Consider the following 27653-nt stretch of genomic DNA (forward strand, 5'->3'; position numbering starts at 1 on the left):
TTTATAATTTTCAAAACGTTCAACCAACAGAAGGACATGTTTAGATGAATATGACAGGTTTTAGAACTCAATTGTATTTCATGGCAAGTTATGGGACTAAATTTTACTTTTTTGAAAGTTTTAAAACTCAATTGAAATTTCGGGATAAGTTTCAAAACTTCGAATACACTTATCCTATTTCAAAAGAAAAAAATGCCCTTATCCAAAAAAAAATAAAATAGAAAAACCTGTTGAGGACTCTACTAGCAAAAATTACACCAAAAATCGGAAAATGCCGCTTAAATATCCGCGGGGCTGAACCGTCGCGTGTCGACGCTACTAACTCATTTCTCTCTCTCTCTCTCTCTCTCTCTCTCTCTGCCATCGACCTCCCTCTCTGCAATGGCGAGCAGTAATCTCCCCCGAAGGATCATAAAGGTACTCCGTGCTCTTCCGATCTCTCTCGCTTTTCACTTCCTACCTTCGGCCTCCATCCCGATCGCTGTGCGAATTCACCTCTTCTTCGTTCTCGAGAGAAACCGTACTTTTCACGACCTGCCTACTGTCGTCGTTCGTTCGCTCGCTCGCTCCTTCGTCGGAACGAGACCGTCCGCTTCGATCAGCCGTGTTGCCGTCGATGTCCAAATTCAGCTGAACAGGTCGCGTCGCGCGATTCGGTTCAGCTAGTGCGCTAGCCGAGTGCTGCGTGCGCGTGTGTTTAGGGTTTTCGGCTTGATCGGTTCGCGGCTCCCGGCTCTGTTGCGGATCGATTCCGAATTCGGTTTTTTCTTTTTTTTTTTGTGCGGGATTCGCTTGTGCCTCGATCGAGTCGAGCGCTAACGTGATTTTCTTTTCCCTTTCTTCTCTCTCTGTCTCTGTCTCTGTCTCTCTCTCTCTTTGGCATCGCTCCGGTGTTGCGGCCGAGCAGGAAACGCAGCGTCTCCTCAGCGAACCCGGTAAGCTCCTACTCATCAGACAGACTGCTTCTTCGTTTCGCCGTCCTGTCCTTCGTCCAGTAGTCTCTTCTGTCTTGGAATCTTAAAAAGGCTGTCTTGTACTTTGATCTATTTTGTTTTGGCGTTTCTAATTTATGTCGTGAGTTTCGTATCTTTCTCCATTCGAAGAGACTCTCTCCTGTTGGGCGCCCGTTTCATGCTCCTCTCCTTTAATTGTCCATTTAGAGACATTAGGAGAGTCCTGTAATTCGGTCGAATTGTTAGATGTATTGTTTGAGCAACTGATTTCTGAGATCTGTGGTACAGCTCCTGGCATCAGTGCTTCACCTTCGGAGGACAATATGCGGTACTTTAACGTGATGATCCTTGGCCCTACGCAATCTCCTTATGAAGGTATTCAGTTAACCTGATGTAACTATGCACACCTTCCTGTGATGCATACAGACGTTCATGGAAGATGTTACCGAATTTAATCAGTTGAACTCACCTGTCTGCATAGGGTTTATTTAGCTGTGCACTTTTTTTTTTTTTTTTGGGGTGTTTAAGGAGTGGGGAGAGCTGTTGGTGGTTGTTATTGACGGATTGATTTGCTCGCTAAAATCCGAGAGACAGCAGACGCTTAGTTTTACACACATTTGTGCACCTGCATAATGCAAAAGATCGATTCCTGTCCTGTGTTATATTGGAAATAACTTCTCATAGGTGGAGTCTGTGGTCATCATTTTGTCCTAGATAGGTTGTCTGTTTTTTTCCTTCGGCAGGAAAAAGCATCAGTCCGTTCATGTCGCATCTACCCATTTTCGTTTAACCCATTTCTGCAGTGCATGCTTGTCCTTGATAATCTAGTTTTCCATGATATATCTTAGTATACCTCCATTTAACTTTCGAATCTCCTGACTACAGCTTCGAAAAATTTGTTCTGTCATAACTAATTTCATAGTTAACTTGTTTGCTTGTCCTTTTGCAATCTTTTTGCAGGAGGAGTTTTCAAACTAGAGTTGTTTTTGCCTGAAGAATATCCTATGGCTGCTCCTAAGGTAATTTTCAGTTAAGCACGGTCTTTTCTTCCGATATATAGTAACTTCTATCGTCATGGTATCTGCTGCTTGGTTCTTTCCAGCACAGAATCTCAATCACGTAGAGGTGCTAGGTTGCAAGTGCTCTGTATATGGGTTGTGAAAGCTACATAATCGATTTATGCCTTGGTGTTGACAATGAAAGTTACAGGCTAGATTAAAGATAGCAACTTGCTTACCCAAAAAAAATAGATGAATAGGACATTGATTCATCTTTCCCTTTGTAATTTTTTCAAACTCTCTCTTTTTTTTCTTGGGTTCATGGTGGGGTAATGGCTTTCCTCTTGTTTCTAGAGCCTTTGCATTTCTGTCAGAACCGTGTCTTGACTCTTTGCTCGCTTTTACTATCTAGAAAGTTTAGCAATCACAGTCAATTTTTATGAATTGTTTTGGTCTTCCTTAGATGGTTCCAAGGGGTTGTTGATTTTTGGGCAACTTTAGTTGTCCGCAGTGAACCATGTTTAAAGTGGAGTAGGATTTGCCTCAGGTGGCAGGCAAAAAAAATGATTGGCTTACTGCTGTAGGTCATATTGGATTTCGCTTCATTCTGACTGCTGAGTGGCTCCCTCCAGTCTGCATGTTGCTTGTCTAAGTAACTCTTTTTACGGTTCATCTGTTAGCTATTCTGATTGATTTGATTGGTTGTGCGAACATATGCATATGGTTGATTAGATAACTCTCAGATGAAGTTGTGTTGCTGACTCCTGGGTCTTCACTTAAGTACTTTTGAAGTTTTTATTTGTCCTGAGGTTTTCAATTGCTTTATCCAAAAATAGTGGTGACTCGTGGGGTTTAGCTTCTAATCATTACTTGTGCAACAGGTTAGGTTTCTCACAAAAATATACCACCCCAACATTGACAAGGTACTATTACAATTTTCTTTTTCTTTTTTGGGTTGGAATATCCATCTGATTCTTAATGTGATTTTTCTTTCAATCAGCTTGGTAGGATATGCCTCGACATCCTGAAAGACAAGTGGAGTCCTGCACTACAGATTCGAACTGTACTTCTTAGGTATATTAATGATTTCCCTTTGCATATTTGAGACTTCTGGAAAGGGACTGAAGAGGCTGCATTGGCACTCTTACAATCTAAATAGCTAAGGATCACAAAAGTTCTTCCAAATTGTTATAGATGTAGATCTTAGTTTTGCTGGCTCACGGCATCCCTCTCCCTTTATCTTGTGCTTTTATTATGGAGGCTAATGCAATAGCATTTGTTTGAGTTTGTCATGCAAAACGGTGGTAAGTTTACTGTATTTGGAATTGAGGTTCGGCATGTTTATGTTGGATTTTTCGTACAATGGCCGATGGAAGTGTTTTCTGATGTACTGTTCTGCAGCATTCAAGCTCTTTTGAGTGCTCCAAACCCCGATGATCCGCTTTCTGAGAATATCGCTAAGCATTGGAAGACAAATGAGGCTGAAGCTGTGGAAACAGGTAATGCTATGTCTTTCGTGGTTTTACTGGGTCTCGGTAACTGGTTCTCCGATCATGCAGTACTTTGAATGATTGCAATTCAGATGACAAATTTTTATTAGCTGATTTGATTTTTTTCGCTTCTTATGCTTGCATAAATAATCACTTTCTATGGTCCAGTGGAAGGCCAAAATTTAATTTTCTGTTCTATCCTTGTTATTTGATGTACCCTCTTTAATTTGACCTTGCAGCGAAGGAATGGACCAGATTGTACGCTAGTGGTGCATGATGACGTTGGAGGAAAAACTTCCCCGAATTGAAATGATTTTCACCTAGTGTAATCTTATTCACTTTGGACTAAAGATGGAAATGGGAAGAAATGCTATGCCCATTTGATGTTTGGATATTCTTGTATATTCATACGGAGAATTAACTGTGTTAATTACTGTGTTCCCTGCTCCTTATGCTGGATAATTGCAGCTTTATCTTTACTTTTTAAGTATCTTATCATGGATTAGACTGAATATCGGGTAGTTATCCTTTTGGAAGATCACATAGTCGTCCTTTTCTTTTCTGAAAACGAGAACTTGATGTGTATACTTTCAGCCTCTAGTAGTGGTAGCTCTCGGGACTTTCAATCAGCTTTGTTGTCCAGGACTTGTACCACGAATGACTTTGAATTTGATGCGCTAACCCTCTACGCGGGTAAAAGATGACCTTGAGTTGGGTGAAAAACTATGGAGTGATCTCAACGGGCGCCAGGCCAGTCGAGATTTTAAAAGGCTTTAAAAAAGAGGATTTCACACCTAATGACTTCCCAATAAAATAAAATAAAATTTAGTGTTTTCTTGGAGCATCCAAAGTTGCATCTCGGGATAGTGTGGCAAGCTGAGTGTTTGATGTACATTTCAAAGATAATGTTAAACTGCAGTAGTGCAAGTGGACAGGAACTAAATCACGGTCTCCTCCTAACTAGTTCCTGATAACACTCCCAACGGGCAACGTTCTCCAAGCAACTACAGAATGCAATCCACATATGATCGACTGCATTAGGAGAACTTTGACGGCTATGAGAAATAGAATACTAACGGGATGATCATTCCAATGTACTGATGCGTCTGAATATCACAATTTTCACAGTTGAGCTTGTTCTCCAATACTTCCCTTGTTTTTCCTTTTTGGGCCAGTGTTCGACAGCATATTAAGCTAAGCCCCATCTGTTTGTCTTTCTCTCATGCGTTGCATTGTTCTTGTAAGTTCTCTGATAGCTTCTAAAGTCCCTACTAGTAGATATATAGGTTGCGGAGCTCGGCATAGATGCGTCTGCCGAAGGACATGGCGGAGAGAGAAGGAGCAATCGTCAAGAAGGGCAAAGAAGCTCTCAAATGGATAACTCGCTCTTTGAGCAGTATGGACTCCCGGTTGGGCTTTTGCCCTTCCAGGAATTGATTGAGGTGGGATTTGTGGAGAGAACCGGGTACATTTGGGTTGTCCAAGAGAAGAGGATCGAGCACAAGTTCAAGATGATAGGGAAGCTTGCCAGTTACGATGCCGAGATGTCCGGTTGCTTGGAGAAGAAGAGGATCAGGAAGCTCAAGGGCGTGAAGGCCAGGGAACTCATGATTTGGACCCCTTGCAGCTAGATCTTCGTCGACAACCCGCCCACTGGGAAGCTCCGGTTCAAAGCGATTGGCGGCCTCACCGTCGCCTTCCCCATCGAGGCCTTTGCCACCCGTGATTGATTGTCATTGCTGCGGCTTGCATCTAATTGTGGTTCTTTTTTGGATATTTGTTTTGGTGATTATGATGTCATTGTTCCGTCTGGCTTGAATCGATTTATGTAGTGAAACCAAATTTGCTCCATGGCATTGCCCTGATTGAAAGCTCATGAAGCTTGGTGAATGAAGCAATAATTCAATTCGACAGGATGACAAGGAATCTATATAGATAGAAGTAGAGACGTTAATAGGAAGTACTTCTTTTTTCAGAAATTCCTGGACGTCGCATACAATGTTACAGCCTCAGAATTGCCCACAAATTGAAAATAAAAATTCTCTCCCCCAACTTTAAGCTATTTTACAATATTCTCAAAAGTGGCCCGCCACCGCCGCAATTTGGTCCTCATCTTGGCTAATAGGACTCCACGCCAGGAGGCAAGATCCCCATGTCAAGGAGGACTTGTGCGCAGACCATTCTTTTTGGTGAGAGCCACTCTACCATTGTGCACGGCACCTTCCAAGATCACATCACCCTCGGGGTTGCTGCTCTCGACCAATTGCAGCTGGCATATCTCCTCCTCGTGGTCCCCGTCGGCAACCAATTTGTACTCCCCGCTCTTGCCGGCTACTGCCTTGGCCGTGACGGTGAGGACCCTTGAGGTACGGTTGTGGCATTCCAAGCGATACCTCGGAATCTGCACGATGGACATAGCTCTCTTTATATTTAGTCTACTGGCATACATATTGTTTGTTTGATAACGGAAACTAAGCAACATAGGACAATGTATGGTACCTGCTAGAGCATAGCTGACTTTGGCAGGCATAAAATGATTGGCTTACTGCAGTAGTTCGTATACGATTCCTCTTCATGCTGACTGCCGAGTGGTTCCCTCCAGTCTACATGTTACTTGTCTGTGCAACTCTTTACAATTCATCTGTTAGCCGTCCTGATTGATTTCATTGAAGATGCGAACACAGGCGCATGGTTGCTTATAAAACTCTTTCTGAGGAAGTTGGACATTACCAGCATTGCTGACTCCTCGGTCTTCACTGAAGTACTTTTTAAGTTGTTATTTGTCATGAGTTTTTCAACTGCTTTATCAGAAAATAGTGGTGACCGTCACTTGTGCAGCAGGTTACGTTTCTCACAGAAATGTCATCCCAACATCGACAAGGTACTACTGCAATTTCCTTTTCATTTTCTTGGTTGGAATTTCCATCTGATTTTTTTTATGTGATTTTCTTCCAATCAGCTTGGTAGGATATGCCTCGACATCATGAAAGACAAGTGGAGTCCTGCACTGCAGATTCGAACTGTTTTTCAAAGGAACTCTTAATGATTTCCCTTGCATATTTGAGACTTCTGGAAACGGACTGAAGAGGCTACATTGTCTCTTTAACAATCTAAATAGCTAAGGGTCAGAAAAATTCTACCAAATTGTTATGGACGTAGATCTTTGTTTTGCTGGTTCACGGCATTCACTCTCCTTTTATCTCGTGCTTTTCTTATCAAGGCTAATGCAACAGCATTCGAGTTTGTTGTCCGAACTGGTAAGTTTACTGAATTTGGGATTTGAGGTTCAGCATTTTTGTTTTGAATTTTTCATACAATAGCCGATGGAAGCATTTTCTGATGGACTGTTCTGCAGCATTCAAACTCTTTTGCCCCGATGATCCACTTTCTGAAAATATTGCTAAGCATTGTAAGACAAATGAGGCTGAAGCTGTTGAAACAGGTAATGCTATGTCTTTTGTAGCTTTAGGGGGCCTCATTAATCGGTTCTCCGATCATGTGGCACTTTGAATGATTAAGATTCACGTGACATATTTACCACATTTCGCCGATCTTATCTTTATGCTTGCGTAAATAATCACTTGCTACAGTCCAGTGAAATGCCAAAAGTTAATATATCTGTCCTGATCCTTTATATTTGATGTGCCCCCTTTAATTTGACCCTGCAGCAAAGGAATGGACAAGATCGTACGCTAGTGGTGCGTGACGACGTGGGAGGAAAAACTTCTCCCAATTGAATGATTTTTCACCTAGTGTAATCTTATTCACTCGGATGGAAATGGGAGGAAATGCTATGACCATTTGATGTTGGATATTCTTATATATACATACGGAGAATTGATGTGTCAATTATTGAGTTCCCTGTTCCTCATGCTGGATAATGGCAGCTTTATCTTTCTTTTTAAGTACCTTATCATTGGATTGGACTGAATATCAGGTAGTTATCATCCATTAGGATGATAACATAGACGTCTTTTTCTTCTTGATGTGTATATTTTCAGCTTCTGGTAGTTGTATCCGTCTCAGACTCTCCAACAGCTTTGTTGTCCAGGGCTTGTACCAAAAATTACTTTGATCTGATGCACAAACCCTCAATTCGGGTGAAAGAAACACTAGAGTTTTCTTGTAGCATCAAATGTTGCATCTCGGGACACCGTAGCAAGCTGAGTGTTTAAGCCATTAGTAATGTACATTTCAAAGCTAATGTTAAACTGCAGCAGTACGGTATCCCATGGTGGACAGGAATCAAATCTCGATCTCCTCCTACTCCTTCCCAATATTACTTCAAACGGCGATGTTCTTCAAGCAACTGCAAAAATGCAATCTGCCGTGTCTTTCCGATGAGGATGTCCCGTCACCGATTTATTATGATCGATTGCATTAGGAGAACTTCGACGGCTATTAATAAAATGCCTACCAGTAGATTTAAGTCACGGAGCTTGGGACAAGACACATCTCTGAAGGCCATGGCAGAGAGAGAAGGAGCAACCATCAAGAAGGGCAAAGAAGCTCTCCAATGGATACTCTCTCTCTCTCTCTCTCTCTCTACGAACAACATGATGAACTCCCGGTTGGGCTTTCGCCTTTCAAGGAAATGAAGATAGGGGGCTCGTTAGTTATGACGCCGAGATGTCCGGTTTCTTGGAGAGGAAGAGGATCAGGAATCTCGAGGGCGTAAAAGCCAAGAACCTCATGATTTGGACCCCTTGCGGCGAGATCGTGGTCGATGATCCGCCCACCAGGAAGATCCGGTTTAAAGCCAATTGCTGCCTCACCGACATCTACCCTGGGAGGCCTTTGCCACCCGCGATCGATCCTCATTGCTGCAGCTTGCATCTAATCGCGGTTCTTTATTGGGAATTTATTTTGGTGATTATCGATGTCATTGTTCTGTCCGGCTTGACCCGGATATAGTAATCGTATTCCATACATATAGTGAGAGTGGATTTGCATCATGGCATTGCCCTGATCGTAAGCTCGTGAAGTTGGGTCTATGAAGCAATGATCAGGCATTGATATACAGAACTTGAGACGTTAATAGGAAATTTTTTTTTTTCTTTTCATAAATTCATGGACGTCGCATACAATGTCACGGCCTAATTGCCCACAAATTGAAAATTAAAATTCTCTCCCCCAACTGTTAGTTATTTTAGAATATTGGCAAGAGTGGCCCGCCACCGCCACAATTTGGTCCTCATCCTTTGTCTAATCAGAACTCCAGGCCCGGAGGCAAGACACCCATTTCCATGAGGACTTGTGCGCAGTTGGCCAGAGACACCTTCTTGCTGAAGGCGAGTGGGTTGGCGAAGCGGACCGCCTGCACGACGCCGTTCTTATTGGTGAGAGCCACTCTAGCATTGTGCACGGCGCCTGCCAAGAGGGTGCTGCACTCGGGGTCGCTGCTCTCGACCACTCGCAGCTCGCATATCTCCTCCTCGTGGTCCCCCTCGACGGCTAGTGTGTACTGGCCGCTCTTGTCGGTGACCGCCTCGGCCGACAGAGTGAGGGCCCCGGAGGTACGGTTGTGGCATTCCAAGAGTACCTTGGAATCTGCACAATCGACGACATAGCTCTCGTTATATTTCGTTTAGGGAATATATATGCCCGACGTGCATATCGTTTGTTCGATGACGAGAATATATTAACACGCACAGTACCTGGTAGACCGTAGCTGACTTTGGTTTCGAAGTCTACGCGGCAGGTGTCGCAGTAGACTTTGCCGATGACGGTGAACTTTTCATGGCCATAGGCGAAGCCGAGGAGGGACGAGAGGCAGAGGGCGGCGGTGACGACGAGAGTGGCGGCCTCCAAAGTTCTCGCCATTATTATGAGTCTCCTTATGGATTTGGCTTCTTGAGATGCTAGAGGAGGGCTTGCGCTTGATCGATTGGCGGAGAAAGCTTTTTATACATGTTGAGGAAGAGAGGAGGGTGTTGTTCTTGCGTTAGAGCTTGAATTAAGGGGGAAGAAGAGCAAAACTCGCTCTCCATTCAAGGTGACAAATAAGGCCACCTTTCTTTTAGGATCATGAAACAGCTAATTACATCTAAATTTAGTTAAAAGGATAGTAGCCATCAAATCAAATAGATGCAAAACTCCCTCTCTACTCATGTGAATTTAGAAGAGACGGAAGATTTACACGTATCAATGCGTCGCAAGATACACAAAGAAAAGCCGGTAGGTCGCTACGAAAGTCGGTAATTTGGAAACGATCATATAAAATAAAATGTAGTAAGCTATTCCGATGAGAGTCGTAATGTAATTGGTAAAAAAAAGTTGGTAAATTAATGAAATTAAAATCGATAATTTGATATAAGAACGGGCGGCTTAAAACGTTATTATTATTATTTTCTATGATCAAGAATCTCATCCAAGTAGGCAAATTCCAAACAATTCTCCACTAATCTTATGACTATGCAAGATGCAAACAAAGGTCCAGAATTGACAGCTTAAATAAAGATTATCTGCATTTAGTGGTGTGATGATGAACATTTGATGAATGATTTGAGACCAAGGACTGAAAACAAAGGATCTTCCTGATATTGGATTTTTTTTGTCAATAACTATTTGTACAATTATACTGCAATTGCATCCTCACGTACCCATAAAAAGATTAAAAGAGTAGATCCAACCAAGCTAGCTAATTGGTCAAATGTTTGACCTATAGTTGAAAATTCAGAATAAAATCTCAACTTGTTAGGTGGGTTTTCCTAACATGTACACGAATTAAGTGATATAAGTACATTCATAAGCATTAGAGATCGGCTAAAGGTTAGATCAGGTGCTGGGGCCGGGTTTATTCAAAGACGAATGCGGTGACGGACTTGGGTTTATTCACTTTTGCACACAAGCCATGCCATCATTAATCTTATTAGTCGACCTTGTGATTGATAATGTTGGCCCTACTTGAGATCTCACTTTGAGTTCATAATGCACATAAATTTCCATTGCCTCCTCTTAGACGGTTACTACATGTATTATTAAGTGACAAAATACGGATAGTAAACTGTATACATATATATATTAATTTTTGTATTCAACTTTAGCCATTGTTTGTACCAACTATGGTGAGCCGTGTTCCATACTCCACAATATAAAAAATAAAAAGAACAATTAATTTTTAATAGTATATTGCAGAATCTAAAGTGGCTTTGTCTACGATAAGATGAATGAACCCCGGAGCTTGTATGACTTGTGAAGTACAGCAATTATTAGGAAATAATTGAGTTAGAGTTGTAGCTATGAGTGCTGCGGATGGTCTGATGAAAGGAATGGAAGTATTTGACATAGGAGTTCTTTAAAGTGTTCCAATCGGCGGAGCGACTCTAGGCCAAATTTTCAATGTGTTTGGAGAGCCAGTTGATAATGGACATGGATCGTGTAACAAATTAGCCACGCGGACGGAATGCATAGCACATAAAAAAATTCAGGAAAAGTTGCCAAGTTGATTCAAAACAAGATGAGCAAAAATGGACGACGTATCAAGTTTCTCTTTCAACATAAATGGAGGTTTGACAGAAGAAAAGAGCAAACATTTGGAGGAGTAAAGTGCTTTGCGATGTAACGTATGACAATTCGAAAAATTAGAAATTACTTTAGTAAGGTTGGCCGGCCACACTAAAGACGACAGCAATGGCGCTTTCAAAACAACAATAATTCGTCGCATGAATTGCTTTATCTAATTTTTTTATTATATAGTCGTACCCGACCCAAATCTCTCTTGGATATCATCATAATGGTAAGCTTAGTACTTATTACCTTTTTCTTCGCTGCATTAATCTAATTTTAAAGGGAAAAAGCCACAAAAAAATCTCAAACTTTGTCCACTGCGATACATTTACCTAAAACTAATTTTTGTAACACCAAAAACCCCAAACATGTACGAGTGTGACACATTTACCCCTAAAATATTTTTTAGTGACACCAAAAACCCTAAATTTATACACGTGTGACACATTTACCCGAATTTTTTTTTGTGACATTAAAAACCTCAATTTTTTTTCAGTAACACCAAAATGTTGGGATAAATATGTCACACGGTTACAAGTTTGGGATTTTTTGTGTCACAGGAAGAAGTTTGTGGTAAATATGTCATGCTGTACAAGTTTAAGATAAATGTGTCACATAAGTATAAGTTTGGGGTTTTTTGTGTCACGCAAAAAATTTTATGGTAAATATATCATAGTGGGCACAGTTTAAGATTTTTGGTGGCGTTTACTCAATTTTAAATTGTTAACTATCATCAATGTGGTCTTAGGTTCACTTTTAAGCTTGCCTAATTTCCTAATTTATCCCAAACTTTGGGTTAAGTCCCAATTATATCCCGAATCTTTTGAGGTCGAGTCCTAAATCTGTCCCGGATATTTGTTTGTCCAAAAAAAGATTGCCAACTTTAACCTTAGTCCCATCTGCCCCAAAAAATTTTTTGCCTAAAAAAAATCACAAACTTTTAATCTAATCTCAAATCTGCTCCCATTAACCCTTCATCCAAAAAACATTATTAGTTGTTTGACGTGGCATTTCCATGTCCGTAACAAATTCATGTTAGCAAGGTGACATGGAAAATTATCAAACGAAACCGTTTTTAATGTGAAAATTAGGGAAATTAGCTAGGGACAACTTCGATTTTTTGACAAAGACCTAATTAGTGTAGATTTGGAGCTAGAGTTAAGATTGTGATGTTTTGTTTACAAAAATAAAGTTCAGGGTATTCTATGGCTCTCAACTTGTATTCTAAACTTTCCCAATTACTAATAGAATCAAAATGAACAAAATTCTAGGTGAATTAGATGCCTTGGAAGCTCTAAAAACCACGATGGAGCCAAACTTTCTTATAATTGGAAAATCTCCCTTTAGAATGAAGTTGTGGCCATCAACTTTTTCTCTAAAATTTTCCAAAGAATTGGGATTAGACTTAAAGTTGATATTTTTTTTATGGGATTAGGCCCTTTTAAGTCCTTTGAATAATCGTTAGTACGATTACTAGTGTGCATCAATCCCAGTTCAATTAGGAAACCAGACCGGACCAAACCGACCGTATTTGGGTGGTTCCCGGGGGGATTGATTGGAATCGGGAATAACCATTCTAGTTCTTGGTTCCACATAAGGAACTGGACAGACAAATTGGCCAAGACTTCTCAAATTTTTATTTTTTATTCTGAAGCAAACTATAATTAGTAAATTATTTTATTTTAATGTTGGAAAACTCCCACTTATGGGGAATAGAAGAAACAAAACAAAACAAAAAAAGAGAATACGAAATCATGGGTTCCAGGGTGCCAGGGTGGAAACTGACTAAGTACATATAACTAAATATTTTTTTTTCAAATTAGAATCAAACCAAATTGTAAACATGAATTGGGAGGACAAAAAAAAAAGAATTGGGAGGACGTCAAATAGGTTCGAATTACAGTATACTTATTCTTTTGAAGTCATCTCTAAGATCTTGGAGTTTACTATCAAGTTCGATTAAACCCTATTTCTTTCAAAAGAATCCAAACGGGCAAATCGTACGCTTGAGTCCTTAGTGCCGAACTTTCCTTCTTTTTCTATTTTTTGTCCTTCTTTTATTGGTGCAAATTCAAATAAAAAATAAAAAAAGGTTGCAAATCACATACAGTCGCGGTGGCTTTTCACTGCCACTTGTCGACTTGCGATAACATTGGAAAATGATGTTGCGAGTGCTAATTCTACTGTTATTTCATGTCCCTAAGGTGGAAAAAAAAAAACAGAGAGAAAAAGAAACGAAAAGCTAAAACCATTCATCAATCCGAGTCACCAATGGCGTTTTGTGTTAATTAATTATTAATATTCCGTACAATAAGATCATCGGCATGTGTGCAAAAATGACAAATCTTCAAGAATCTGACTTTTCCGACCCCAAAAAGAGAGGAAACATATATATATATATATATATATATATATTTTAAGCTTAATTATGGCATTTATCTGGGAAATAATCGATCTGATTTGTTGGTAGAAGGGCTATATACTCGCCAAATTAGAGGACAAGAATAATTCTTTATAGACCTTGAGGAAAATAATTTTTTTAAAAATTTTCTCATATTTGCAATTTTCCCATTTCGAAAGGGAATTAATAACTACTCTTTTATATATTTGTTTTTTGGGCAGAGGGGCTAAATTGTATCCACTTACAAGTTACTCAAATTCAAAAAAGAAAAAAGCAAAAAAAGAAATATCGGTTTTTCTCATATGAAAATGATGAGATCAGTCCCTTTTATTCTTATAAAATGAAATGAGGAATTTTTTAATTACAAAAAATGGGCGTCTAATCAACCTCATTTTCTTGATTAGTGCATTTCAACAAATGCGCTCGCCGGATATTTTATAGGTTGATTCGAGAATCAATGAGAAAGTCCTAACCAGAGGGTAACATCATTTCTAGTCTGCATATATCAGTCACAATCTTAGGGTATAGTTTTGACTTTGGGAGGCATCTAAATCACGAGTTCTGTCATTCTCAGTTTGTTTGATTGGAAAGCCACTTGAAGCACGTTGCATTATTGATGCATTAAGCTTAATTATCTGTTGATCAAACTCACTGCAAGTTGCGAAAAAAAATTTAGATGCTTGATTATATCACGCTTCAATTTTCATGATAAATAATATAACTAATATGCTATTGCTTGACAAAAGGGAAATTAGACGTTTAATTATTTGTGTGTATATGTGGGATAAGAGAGAGGGTTTGTGCTTGATGATTCGTTTTACCAATTAAACCCATTAGATCTCTATTTACTAATGTGTCATTCATTTTAATGGGGTAAACTAATGAAGCCAACTTACCTCATAAACGAGGACAATAATACTTTTTCATGATGTGACACCAGTTAATCTCAATATCAATATCAATATCAATATGACCTGTCTCGTATGATACGGTTATACAAATTTGGTTAGATAAGTATGGATATGAGAACTGTACGCATAAGTTAAAATGAGCTGGAACAGATGTGGAATATGAGAAAGCATGGATATGACTTAAAGGAAGTTAAGGACTAGAAAAAGCCGGTGGGGATAACGTGCTTTTGGTGAGAGATTTTGCAAGATTTCTGCTAACTAGTACATGATATACATAGTGAAAGAATATCACCCAGGTTCTCTAATTAACTTTTAATCTGTAAAACATTCTCCTATTCATGTGGTGAAAGCTAAAAGGAGAATGGGGAAATTAAGATGGAAACCATCCTATTATAACTAGAAAACCACCCTCGACTACTACGACATCTTCATTTGTTTCGTGTTAGAGAGAAACAACGTAAAGACGCCATTCTCCATTAACGCACATCAACGACCGAAGGAGTAGAGACCCAATAGCTATGTCAAGTTAGAACTACACACAACCAGGTTCAAAAACCATCTCAAAACCCTAGTTACCTCCTAAGTTACACTTGAATTTTTCGTATATCTTCAATTTTGGGAGAAATGATTATACTTTGCAAAGGGATATTTAGTTTATCTAACTGGGATTTAAGAAATAAAAAATCTGAATTCGGATCACGTTTAATCTTTTCAGAGCGGGTTGTAAATAGGTCTGAACTCATCAAACCGCAATTAACATTTTACCTTTCGAGTCGGTCTTTTTGACTTTCAATCGGAGTACATATAATATCCGGGTAGCTCATAATACCTTTATTTGCACTTGTTATGAGTATAATACGTATCTACTTTTACCGGAGTGAACTACATGTGAAAATGATTTGCCACATAAGTGTTCATAGCTGTAGTCCCCATGCATTTGTACTCGTATTAACCGAAATTGGTGCGTATACAAGTAAGAAAAGGGAAAAAGTATATGCATATTTCATGACAAACAAACTAAACATAGCTCGTTCTTTGGCATGGTGATCAATCAAACTTGCTTGTTTGCCGACACTTACCAGCTAGACATCTGATTTACACTTGTGACTTTAATTCCTTCTAAAATGTGGAAATAAAAAAAATTTCCTAAATTTTGAAAAACTTACGAAAATGTTATGTACGATTCTGCATGTCAATATTCGATTATATAATTTGAAAGGTTTCATGTATTTCGAATTTCCATAAAAGTGAAAAACGTAATTTCGGTGAAATTCATAACAAAAAAGTCAAAAAAGTTAAAAGAAAAGATTACTCTGGAAGATACGTCTAGAAATATTAAGGATTTGTTTAGTAACGTTTCTGTTCAGAAATAATTTTTTCTATTTCTATTCCCTAGACGAGTTTCTGAGCAAAAAAACGCATTTAGTAACTGCACAAAATTTCTATTCTTAGAGTAGAAAAAGAACATAAATGTGTTTGGTAGAACACTAAAAATTTATTCTCCTAATTTTTTCATTTAATTATAAAATTGTTGGTGGAGACTTAAGGATTCATGTTTGGATAAAATTGTACTAGAAATAGAATAAGAATATATTATGATATAGAATTGGATGACCTTAATACAATCATAAAGAAAATTACTCCTTATAAACAAAGCAAATACCGGGTGGTGGTTGAGGAAATTGCAGTTTATGGGACTTAATAATTCATGTTTGGATAAAATTGGACTAGAAATAGAATAATGATATATTATGATATAGAATTGGATGACCTTAATACAATCATAAAAAAAAAATTACTCTTTATAGACAAAGTAAATACAAGGTGGTGGTCAAGGAAATTGCAATTTAGGGTGTAGGATTTTAGGATTTGGGGTTAGGGGTTAGGGTTTTAGGATTTCGATTTTGAGGTTTAAGGTTTGGAGTTTAGGTTTTAGGGTTTAGGTTTTAGAGTTCCGGGTTTTGGGTTCCGGGTTTAGTATTTCGGGTTTTAGGGTTTAGGTTTAGAGTTTTAGGGATTCGGGTTTTGGGTATTGGGGTTTGGGATTTAGAGTATAGGATTTGGGGTTTATGGTTTGGAGTTTTGCGTTTTAGGATTTAGGGTTTGGAATTACGATTTTAGGATTTAGGTTTTAAGATTTCGGGTTTGGAGTTTGGAGTTTTGGAGTTTAGGGTTTAGTATTTCAGGTTTGGGATTTTAGGGTTTAAGATTTGAGGTTTAGAAGGTTTAGGGTCTTAGGGATTTTGGTTTTAGGGTTTTGATTTTAGTGTTATGGGTTTTAGGGTTTGGGTATTGAGGTTTAAGGTTTTGAGGTTTAGGGCTTTAGGTTAAGGTTGGTTTAAGGTTTAGTATGAGAATATCTTGTGAAAGAGAGAAAGTTGATCTTGTTTCTCTATTGTTTCTTTTTTTGTTCCAGAAACAAAAAAGCATATTTTTTTTACTTCTTATTTCTGTTCTAAATCTATTCCCTGACCACTTTTCTGTTCCGAGAAACAAAAAAACTAACTGACGTTATTAAACTGATTTCTGTTCTTTTTCTGTTTCAAGGAACAAAAAAACAAAAAAACAGAGAAACATAAATGCTACTAAACAGGCCCTAAATAACAATGATTGCTAGGGTGACGGAAATGGAAGTGTACAAGATTACACGGTAATGCCTCGATGGTTAATAATGCATCTAGACATTAATTAAAGGAAGAAAATAACAAGAATGAGGAAGAAAAAAGAGCTAAAGCACTTTCATGGGGACCATAGCATGTCTCCTCATGTTGCCCATTGATGCGAACATTTTTCTCACCATTTTATTTTATCTCCTCTCCTCTCCTCTCCTCTCCCATATTCCTTCCTCCTCCATCTTTCTTAGCTCTCTTGAATAGCAAGTAGGGATAAATCGATCCGTGTTATACCTACTACCGAAAACTTTCAAGAAAAAAAAGAAAACCCTAGAGCCACAACATGTCAATCGAAAAAGGGAAAGGCATGGCTGAAGGATCGTCAAGATCTACGGCTTCCACGAATGATCAGCACCACCAGCAAAGGGCGCTACCGTTGAGTCGTTATGAGTCGCAGAAAAGGAGAGATTGGAATACCTTTGGACAGTACTTAAGGAATCAAAGGCCCCCCATCGCAATTTCACAGTTCAATTCGAACCATGTTCTTGAGTTCCTTCGCTACCTCGATCAGTTCGGGAAGACTAAGGTTCACTTGCACGGCTGCATCTATTTCGGGCAGCCCGAGCCGCCGGGCCCTTGCACGTGTCCCCTGAGACAAGCTTGGGGAAGCCTCGATGCACTCATCGGAAGGCTGAGAGCTGCTTATGAAGAGAACGGTGGGTTACCGGAAGTAAACCCGTTCGCTAGCGGCTCGATCCGGATTTATCTTCGCGAAGTTAAGGACTCTCAAGCTAAGGCTCGAGGAATCCCTTACAAGAAGAAGAGCAGGAGAAGAGGCGCAACCAAGGCCAAAACTGATGGCTACAATAACATCCCTATCAGTGAATCTTGAAGATCTAGCTACTACTTGAGTTTGGTAAAGTCTCTATTTCCCTAATTGATAAGGCATTTCTTTGAAAGCGAAACTTGCTGTAGTATGAAATTGTTTCCAATTGAAATGATATAGGTATAACGCGACGACGAGTAAGAGCGTGATGTCACTGATTTTTGAGAAGCCAAACTTTTGGCTTTAGAAGTTTAATTACAGCTAAGCTCGAGAGCACTGATCTCCATTTGAAGAAACCCTAGCAAGTAGCTAGGTTCTTTAAAACCCTAATCTGCCTAGTATTAGGCTTGAGAAGGACATTACTACACTTCTAAGCACTATTCTGTTTTTTAATTGCTTCGGGGAGTGAAGACATGGGAAACCACATCGACTACTCTCTCTCTCTCTCTCTCTCTCTCTCTCTCTCTCTCTCTCTCTCTCTGTGCGCGAGGTCTGCCAGGTCTGATTTGGGTTTTCTATTACCTCGCTATCTAGTCCCAGCTGATGGTCACAGTATCTTTTGCTTGCCAATTGCCAAGGATGAGCACAGCATCATATAGCGGCAACTTTAGCTTTCTAGTTCATGAATGAAATATCATTTTAATTTGTTGTTGTTGTGGTTCTTCTTGTTAGCATAGCTATCATTCTGTTTAATTTGCATAAGGTGCATAAGCATAATCTAGGCATCTGAGAAGAGGATGCCAATTTACCTGCCCAAACTATATGACCGTATTATCTTTGAGCTTAACACCTTTATATCAATCACGATTGCAGTATACTGATTCCATATTGCTATATCCTACACATCTTTTTTGATAAAATTGTATCATGAATTCTCTATTGCAGGGGAAGGCGAATCGAAGCATTTTGAAGTGCCAATTTCCTTTTATGATAGGAAAGCTCTACCGCATCGAAATCTATCTGTTTGCTTTTTTCGGTCTGTTAACATTTCTTCTTAAACAAGACCATGTTCTATGATTTCTAGCAAAAAAAAGACCATGTTCTATGATATTGGCTTCTATTGCCTTTGTTTAAATGCGAGTGTCAAGGGCAACAATTAGAATGAATTTTTATTTCTCTGTCTCTTTTCATGGTTAACCTGCTTGTTTTTAGCATTTTTCAGCGATAATTTTTACTATCCCATCTCTGATCTATGTTTGTTATTTGACACAAAAAAAAAATGCTCCCAACATATAGATTGGCGTACAGTTCTTTGCATTCATGGTTGATCATTAACAATCTTTGAACAGATTCTTCTTGTCCCGGGAAATTACCTTAATTTCCCAGAAGAGGTAACCAAAATAGACATGGTTTGGACATATCCCAGATGTTCCCCCACTTGATTACGTCATACCCCACATTTTCATCATGCAATCGGATCTTGGATTCTTTTAGTCTTTTCAGACAACAAATACATTTTGACCTAATTAGAGCTTTAAATAGATTGCAATCTGTTTTGCATCAAATAAAGCTATAAATATAGTCCTCCCTCGTATGTTTTTTAGGGCTTAGGCAGAATCTTTTCACAGCTAATCTTCCACTAATGTCTTGGTTCCAAATGTCCATATGATAAACCCTTATATGAGGTGAGGTGGCATTTGAGATTGAGCGTGTTAATTCTTGATTATATCTAGCAAAAAGAACAAGCTTCGACCCATAATTAACTCCAATTCATGAGATTTAACTTCTCTTGGATTCAAAAGAACGCATGTACCTATTTTACCATGGCCCGGATTTGAGTCTGGATAGGACCGGATAACAAATGATCCTATCCGGTGTTTGGTGACGGACTGGATAAACCTGGATACATCCGGATAAAATCCCGGATAAGAAATCCGGCCTAGGGGGTGGGATAAACCCGTATTGAATATAAAGTTCAAAAAATAAGTAAAAAATTCATATTTTATCTTTTAACGGAGTGATAAAATGACGCATCGAATATTGTTTCGCCGACATCACCCGCACAAGGATCACCATAAAAAATTACCGATCATCATTCACTTCCGACCACCGTTGCCTCTGACCAGCATAGTTGGCCAGCAATCATGTTAGGACAAGTGAGGATGAAAAGGGGCCTAAAGACGATCGTCGTGCCGGGTTTGCATAGATCATTCTTTCCACCCCATTGCCTACATCCTTCATGTCGAGCCCGACTTTTCACGCATGACTCATGAGTCGGCTGTTCACGTGCTAATCGACAAAGAACAACCAGCAACCATAAGCTTCTTGGCGACCATGCTCTCAAGCATCGATTTCCACCTGTTGTGTATCAAGAACGCTGCAATGGCACCGTGGTGCAAAACCTCCTCCTACGAGCCCATCCCATAACGTACACCTTCTCCAATGTCGCCTCTCTTACCGCTTTCTTCGGAAATGGAGTTCAGTTGTACGATCCATAGGAAGTGCCTCCTGCTGTTCACGAGGCCGTCCCAAAAATACATGAACTTGTGTTGGTTGAGAGATGTGCTTCCGTCCAGAGTCGTGGTCGAGAGGGTTTGAGTCTCACGTATAGGAAGAGTAAAGCTAGAGATGGAATTTTCAAAGATTTTTAAAAATTTTCAAATGAGAAGGATTTTCAAAGATTTTCAATTTTATCTTAGGTTGCGGATTTTTGAAAATTTTCAAAGATTCCAAATCCTATCTTAGGTTGCACCAAATATATGATAGGATATTTTTACAGTCCGATGATATGTGGAGGATTCAAATCCCCATTTATCCTATCATATTCCAATCCAAATCCGGACGACAACCAAATGCACAGTACAAAAGGCACTCATCCAACATAAAATATTTACGAATAAACATTTTCACAAGCTGTATACAACATAAAAATCTTGAAAGTCTCACACCTGCATTATACATCTCTCAGTGCATTGCATCCATTTGAATTTGTCTGTTCGATGGACTATCTTTGACTAAAAGAAGACCATGCAATCCTGTACTTTTTATTTTTGGTTGAAGGTAAATATTTCATTAATATTTGAAGATCTCAAGATGATATATGAGAGGTCCACAACAAAACAAACAACAAAGTAAAACAATAAAGCACAATCTGCTCTTATAATCACCTTTCATCCTACAAGATCTGATTTGTTTTTGGCATCAATGCAGAAGAAACGGCGGCCAATTATCGAATCTCGCATCATAAGTGATGAGCACATACCGTAATCTCCTTTTCCTAAAACTATGGCTTGCCCAGTGGATGATGCACGCTTAGATTCAGTGTCCTCAACACTATCACCGAACCAGCTCTCAAATCTAAAGCTAGATCAGGAGAGATTAAACGAGCACAAAAACGCTTCTAAGGAACTCCAGATCTAAATCTAAATCGAGAGGGAAGAACTTCCGGATCTAGATCGGGAGATGAGAGCTTCCAAAACTCGAAGTAGTCGTATAAGGGCTTCTAGTGCAATATAAGTCCTCTTTGGAGGATCTGAAGTGGGTTAATTTTTAATGATGGAAGCGGAAGATCTGCCATCGAGCAGAGAAGAGCATCAACATCAAGCAAAGAAAAAACAAAAAAATAAATAAAAACAATAAATACTCCCAAATCAAATCCAGAATGAAAATCTCAATTCGAATTGAGAAAATGGAGCCTCCCTCAATCAAGAGTAATTTCTCATCGAAGGAGCTTGGGGTGGAAGAGAAAAAAGGAACCAGATAGGGCTGGGTTCAGTTCTGTACTTTTTTTTTTTTGGTCAAAAGATATTTCTATTCATTATCAAAATGATACCTGAAACGATCCATAGGAAATTTCAAAAGTCACAATAACAAGACATGCATGTAAAACTCCAAAACAAACCAAAAACCATAAATCAATATACATCATCAAAGCATAATTGACAAAGATAATCACACGCTCGTCTTTCAAGAACATATCTGCGATTGCATCCAAGCGAAAGGATCTGCGACCGATCACCGAATCACACATTTTCATCAGTGATGACCACACGCCAGGATCTCCATCTGTAATTACGGTTTTGCATTTCGGCAGTGTGCGCCAAGGTTCGGCGTCCCCAACACCATTACCGTACGGAGACAATATAAACATGTTGAACAAGCTCAGATCTGACACCTATAAGAACAAGCCATTTAGCAAGTGCGAAACTCCGAAGCTTTTAACAAAAATACGTTGAACGAGCACAAATTTGACACCATAGCTGCTGTGAACATCATTAAAACTGGAGACGGAATACTTATTCATTAAAACTCCTAAATTTAGAGTTAGATAGGAGAGAAAAGCTTCCAAATCTAATATCGGGAGAGCAAAACTCCCAGATCTAAAATTAGACGCGAGAGCAAGGAAAGAAACAAGAAAAAATTAAACGAAAGAACAACGAGAGAGGGGAGGGAGAGATCTAGGTCAAATCCCTCCCTTCCAGAAGTTGAAGAGTTGAAGAACGGACGAAACACGAGAGAGAGAGAGAGAGAGAGAGAGGGAAGAAGGAAGGAAGCGAGAGGAAAAGTTGTACGCCTGCCGGCTAAGGAGCTGAGAGAGTCAGTCCTGTACTTTGATCAGTATGATATAGCACATTAAAGGGTGATAACACTAATGCAATCTACCTTTCTATCAATTCCTCCCAAACGAGGAATATAGCACACACATATGTACTTCGTATCTCCAGAATGCGAACATGGTCTGAGACTCTGAGTTGTCTTCTGCTGCTCTCAAAGCTATAGATTTTCCTCTTTGGTTTAAACATCAGTGTTTGGGTAAACATCGAACTGAACTGATAAAATTAAAATATAAGTCGCAAAAATTCAAGAAACGAATAATAAGTGCTGGCGAGTTTAATTAGTGAAATTAGAAATAAGAAGTCACTGGAATTCATTAGTAATATCGATTATTTAGTACTAAATATGGAATTGTCAACATCACTAAAAGTTTTGGCAATATAATCGGTAAGGCTAGCTACTTGACTAGAGTAGGCTTTGTCTCAGCTCATTCGGAAACAAAGTCAATGCGGATCGCAATCCTGGGATAAAACGCTTGATTCCTGGGGGTCCAAATAAAAGGAGCAACAAATCTTTATTTCATTTCTAGTTTATTATTTGCCAGTTAAGGAAAATATTACCCTAAGATAAGATTTTTGTGACTTCTTTCCACTAAAGTGGTGTTGACTTGGATGGGATTAATATAATCTAAATATTTAGGATGAATATCATTGTCACATCCCAGTGATCCCCACCCTGCAATATAATGCTATGATTGGAGGGATAGGAGAGTTTTAAAAGTGTATGATTTTTCCCTAACTAAGAATCCTAAGCATGCCTAATAATGCATTTCAACCTTTAAATTTAGAAAATAAAGTGCTCAATAATAGGGCATCAACTGTCTCGTGCACGTAATGGCTGAAACACAACGGGAGCGATGAAGCTTCTCTATTTGATAAAGATCTGCTTCGACTCCTAGTATTTGATCTTTTGTGCCCATAGTCAGAAGCTGTGAATTGAGAAGGCGACCCAGACGGATATATTCTTTGCAAACACAAGTAAGCCGGGTTAATATTAGTATCGTGGCGAATGCGAAAACTTTGATTATAGCTGCGCTTAATAGAATGTTTAGGAGAACCTGTAAAAACCCACCGGCCCCTCACCGGTCCCCACTCAGTCCACACCTGTGCCAGTGCACCCTTTTGTCACTAAGCCGCACGGTCGACATCTCCGACCAAGCAAGAATTGTTGTACATCTCATGTCACTTCTATTTCAGCCCATTACAGACCATAGTTCTCTCTTCTTCAGTGAGAACAGATGAATCTGAGATCCTCAACCCAGAAGATTTATTTACTGATCAAAATAAAGAGAAACCAATGACCGATGAATGACATCCCTACTTTATGCAACACCGAAGCATCAATACTCCTGCATGATTCAGATTTCCTAACGGGAAAGTATTCAAACACCAATCGGTGGGTTATTTATTCAATTAAGAACATTGGAAATCGGCAAATTGTTTAACATGTTTCTGTTATAATTGTAGCAAGTAAAAGATGCACTGATTTTGGAGATATAGTTGCTGAGTGCTGAGTAACAAGAAGTCTAATATCTAAAGGCAGTAAACTACAAACGTTCAATGTGCAGGACAGAAATTGCAAGATTCAACAACACATTTGTGGAGCTTCAATACTGCAAAAATCAAAATAACATTAACAAGGAGAAAATAACACATTCTGCACAGAATTGTTCAGAACTTCTCTTTGGAATTTAAAAACTTTCTATTTCAGCACATGCCACCGTGCAGAGACTTTAAATGCGCAGAACCTACGTGTTCATAATAGAGCTCTCAAAGAACTACTTTCAGTTGGTGTGTTATTTGATTGACAAAGAACATTCAGAGAACAATCAAAATGAAGATACGAAGAATATATAGTAACTATACCAGTTTTTGCCTCGAATCAGATAGACATAACAGAAACTTCGAGGACCATCATATGATTTCATCATCTTGTTTTTTACTAGCATACTTATTTTTCCCCTTTTTGCTTGCTTGAATTTAGATGAATAAAGGAGGCATCGACATACACCAGATAGGACCATATATACCATGTAGGCCGATTGGCATGGAAATTGCATTTTTGAGCTAACACAGATCATCATACCTGCTCAGTGAAAAAATTCACGACATGGGAAGAGCATGACTACTGATCAACTTCGACATTTGAAATCGGTTTGAGCTGAATACCATCCAGCAATGCCGGGGCCACAGAAATGAAACTACTCCATACAGTTACTCTTCTAAGGAAAAGAAAATAAAGCTTGGGATGTTGACGAGGGCTCCAAAGAATACCCACAAAAGGGCTTCATGACATATATACTGATTAATGGTCTTTGTTTTGGGCACATGAAGAAGATGAAAGATAAGATGACAAGAAGTTTTAAAGCATCCCCATGTGGTTATATCAGATAAACCCTCTGAGTGCGAGAAGGCCACCATCTGTTGATTCTGGATGCATAACCAGACTCTGCTCCTTTCTTACATTTCTTGACAATGTCGTCATAAAGAATTGTGTAATTTGAGCTACTCACATTTCTGAAGTAGCAGAGTTCGCTGCCATCATACTTGTACACTTGCTGAGTACTGCCTAACCCACTGACTACCAAGTTTTTCTTCACAGTCATGTAACCCTGCCCCTTCTGCACATTGCTCAGTGAACCACTTGAGAGCTTGAAGCCAGAATCCTTATGCCTTTTCTCATTAAAAGCAAACGTAAGGTTTGCAACAGATAAGGAAGTGCCATTTCCTTGATCCACATAGTTGGAGTATAGATAGAAGGGGAAATCTCTGTCTACTCGGATGGATGCAAGGGTGGAGGATGGGCTCGTAGCATCAACACTGTCATTGAAATGGATCAGCTGATTAATAATTTGCAGATTCCCGTCATTCCCCATGACCATCACATTACTGTAATTAAATTCTTGCTTCCAAGTGGTCACGATTTTCCCATAAGATGACTCCACCCATCCACTGGACGATATGGACCGGCTGACCCCAAACAAAAACTTACCATCTAAGCCCTTAAAATCCAACACCGAAGAAACAACTAGAGGCATACACTGGTAGGTCAGAAGCTTCCCTGCAGTTTCTGTGCTCTTATCATCCAGCCAAAGATGCAGATTGGCGTCAATGTACCACACATTCAAAGCATTCGTGACACTGAAGCCAAATTCATGGAGCTTTCCATCTAATACCTTCGCTAAAAAGGGCGTAATCTCAATATCGTATGTAGGGAGATTAAACGACCCAATGCCAGTGATGGGTCTCCACAAAAGAGGATTGATCCCTCCCGTGTATACCACCGTGAAAGGCCAAACCGCACCAACTACCTCACCGTCGAGACTCACGAGAACCTCCCTAAAAGGGCCATTTCCATCCGCCCCAGTAAGATTATTAGCCTCGATATACTCATTGGGGAGATTCCCATACCAAAACTCATCATCCTCATGAAAAGACACATAAACCTCCAGCACTGCCCTGTAAGCATTCAGGGGAACACGAAACTCCTTCGTCTCAATATCAGTAGCATTCTCGATTTCAAACCACAATCCATCATTCAACGGCAAGTTTCTCGAAATGGGCAAGATCAAATCCGCATTCGAACCATACCCAGGTACCGAATCCCTCGAATTTCCCACATCCCCCACAAAATGCTCGTCATCAGCAGGGTAAAAATGAAACTTTATCTGGACATGGTAAACCCCTGTATAGGTCCTATCCACAACATTGCCAAGATAAACGGCAAGAGTACCGATCTTCATGAGCAGCGAATAGTACCTGGTAATGTCCTTCTTGACACTCCAAAAAATCCCTGTAGCTCTCGGCTCGGCAGTGCAGCTCCTGAGAAGCTCTACCCCACCAAGCCAAACCCCGAAAATTCGGTCATATTGCCTGCCTTTGCAAGTGGCACTCCACTCAAGCACAATCTTTGCGAATGTCTGTGAATAACAAGTCGATGGAGGGGTGTAATTGGCGAGAACCGAGGGCTTGGCATACGTGTACGCGAAGTCGTGTTGTAAGATCAGGTATGAGCAAGGTTTGGTGTCGGGGAGCTCGATGGGCTTGGTGACTTCGAAGTAGAGAGTGGGCGAGTCGGTGGAGTTGGTGTGGAGTTCGGGTTCGGAGATGAGGGACGATCGGAGGAGCTTGGTCCGGTGGAAGTTCGCGGTGGAGAGGGAGGAGAGAGAGAGGAGGAGGAGGAGGAGGAGGAAGAAGAGAGAGGAAGCCATGAATGGGGGGTTGAGGGATTGCTGTTGCTTCAATATTGAACTCTTTCTTGGAGCCTTCGTCTGGTCGAGTAGCAAACAATGCGTTGTCCAAGTAATGGAATCAATAGTCAAACCCAATACTGGGAGTGGAAGGGAAGGTGATGAAGTCGCAGAAGGTTGTGTTTTTTTTTGGCCGAAAGAAAATTGTATTAATTGCTCGCTCAAAATTATACCTAGAAGAAGTATATAGATTTTCGTTGCAAAGATTGATACAAAGAACGGAAATTGAAGCAGACAAAGCCCGGAATACTACAAAACAAAACCAAATTCAGAAAACAAGAAGAATTAATAGAGTGCCGGCATAATTAAGCATACACTCCTTTTATAATAATAAATCCATTAAGCAAACTAATCGGTGCATCTCGTATGATCGTCAGTGATAAGCATACAACATAAATTTGTCTCTAATAATTACAGCATTACCAATTGGCGGTGCGCGTTTAGGTTCGGCTTTCTCTACACCATCGTCGTATAGAGACAATATCAGATCTAAATTTTAGAAGAGCAAATATTCATAATTCAACGAGATGCCAAAACTCCTGCGGTCACTATTGAAACTGAAGGCATAGGCCCTCTACACGGATAAAGCATAGGGTATCGAATTCCGAAAGCATTATTAAACTCCTAAATTTAAATCGGGAGAGAATAGCTCTTATATTTAGAACTGATTAAATTTCAGACTCTTAGATATAGAACTAGACCAGTAAATAAAAGTTTCCAAATCTAGATCGGGAGGGAAGAGAAAATAAGAAAAAAGAACATGAAAATTCAAACAAAATCAACAAAATAGAGAGGGGAGATTGAGACGAGCTCAAACCCTCCCCATGACTGAAGGTTTGAGGAAGCCGGGGAAGGAGAAGAGAGAAGAGAGAGAGGGAGAGAAATAGACTTTTTCGGTGGCAAAAGTACACTAGAAGTGCCATATCTTGTGTACGGCGATCACTTTGGTGTCATAACTTTTTTTCAGATCACTTTTTTTTTTTATGACCCAGGGAACCCCCGCACGGTCGACAGTCGGGAGGTAAACCCTGGGGGCGACACGTGCTAGCCACCACACACGTGCACCGGTTAAGTCACCCTGCGGCACCCAGGATTCGAACACTCAACCTTTTGTGAGAGGAAGAGTGCGCGCTCCAGCAGCGCCACCCAG

At 39.7% G+C, this 27653-nt stretch overlaps 3 protein-coding genes and 1 pseudogene across 3 annotated transcripts; 2 read left to right on the forward strand and 2 right to left on the reverse strand.

Moving 5' to 3' along the window:
* The first annotated feature begins 283 nt into the window (after window positions 1–283).
* On the forward strand, window positions 284–3871 carry LOC115665045 (ubiquitin-conjugating enzyme E2 35-like). The gene is made up of 8 exons (XM_030586928.2): window positions 284–417; window positions 908–935; window positions 1242–1328; window positions 1914–1972; window positions 2833–2874; window positions 2952–3025; window positions 3353–3450; window positions 3681–3871. Exons 1-8 carry the CDS (start codon window positions 382–384, stop codon window positions 3716–3718), a joined length of 462 nt encoding a protein of 153 aa, XP_030442788.1. The 5' UTR covers window positions 284–381; the 3' UTR covers window positions 3719–3871.
* A 4604-nt stretch (window positions 3872–8475) lies between these two features.
* On the reverse strand, window positions 8476–9353 carry LOC115665037 (olee1-like protein; annotated as a pseudogene).
* A 7742-nt stretch (window positions 9354–17095) lies between these two features.
* Window positions 17096–18712, forward strand: LOC115665026 (protein LIGHT-DEPENDENT SHORT HYPOCOTYLS 7-like). Its single transcript, XM_030586908.2, has 2 exons — window positions 17096–17790; window positions 18586–18712. The coding sequence occupies exon 1, from the start codon at window positions 17218–17220 to the stop codon at window positions 17764–17766; it is 549 nt and encodes a 182-aa protein (XP_030442768.1). The 5' UTR covers window positions 17096–17217; the 3' UTR covers window positions 17767–17790; window positions 18586–18712.
* A 5547-nt stretch (window positions 18713–24259) lies between these two features.
* Window positions 24260–26572, reverse strand: LOC115666387 (peptide-N4-(N-acetyl-beta-glucosaminyl)asparagine amidase A-like). Its single transcript, XM_030588125.2, has one exon. The coding sequence runs from the start codon at window positions 26462–26464 to the stop codon at window positions 24635–24637; it is 1830 nt and encodes a 609-aa protein (XP_030443985.2). The 5' UTR covers window positions 26465–26572; the 3' UTR covers window positions 24260–24634.
* Window positions 26573–27653: the final 1081 nt, after the last annotated feature.

The sequence above is a fragment of the Syzygium oleosum genome, unplaced genomic scaffold (genome assembly GCF_021117445.2).
Source record: "Syzygium oleosum isolate NSW1041296 unplaced genomic scaffold, Sole_v2.1 Sole_v2.05, whole genome shotgun sequence".
Lineage (NCBI taxonomy): Eukaryota > Viridiplantae > Streptophyta > Magnoliopsida > Myrtales > Myrtaceae > Syzygium > Syzygium oleosum.

Excerpts from the sequence above, each read along its gene's own strand:
- LOC115666387 (XM_030588125.2), bottom strand. The coding sequence starts at position 26,464 with ATGGCTTCCTCTCTCTTCTTCCTCCTCCTCCTCCTCCTCCTCTCTCTC.
- LOC115665045 (XM_030586928.2), top strand. The coding sequence starts at position 382 with ATGGCGAGCAGTAATCTCCCCCGAAGGATCATAAAG. Across the intron at positions 936-1,241 it reads GCGTCTCCTCAGCGAACCCG|CTCCTGGCATCAGTGCTTCA; the intron begins GTAAGCTCCTAC and ends TCTGTGGTACAG. Across the intron at positions 3,451-3,680 it reads GGCTGAAGCTGTGGAAACAG|CGAAGGAATGGACCAGATTG; the intron begins GTAATGCTATGT and ends TTGACCTTGCAG.
- LOC115665026 (XM_030586908.2), top strand. The coding sequence starts at position 17,218 with ATGTCAATCGAAAAAGGGAAAGGCATGGCTGAAGGATCGTCAAGATCT.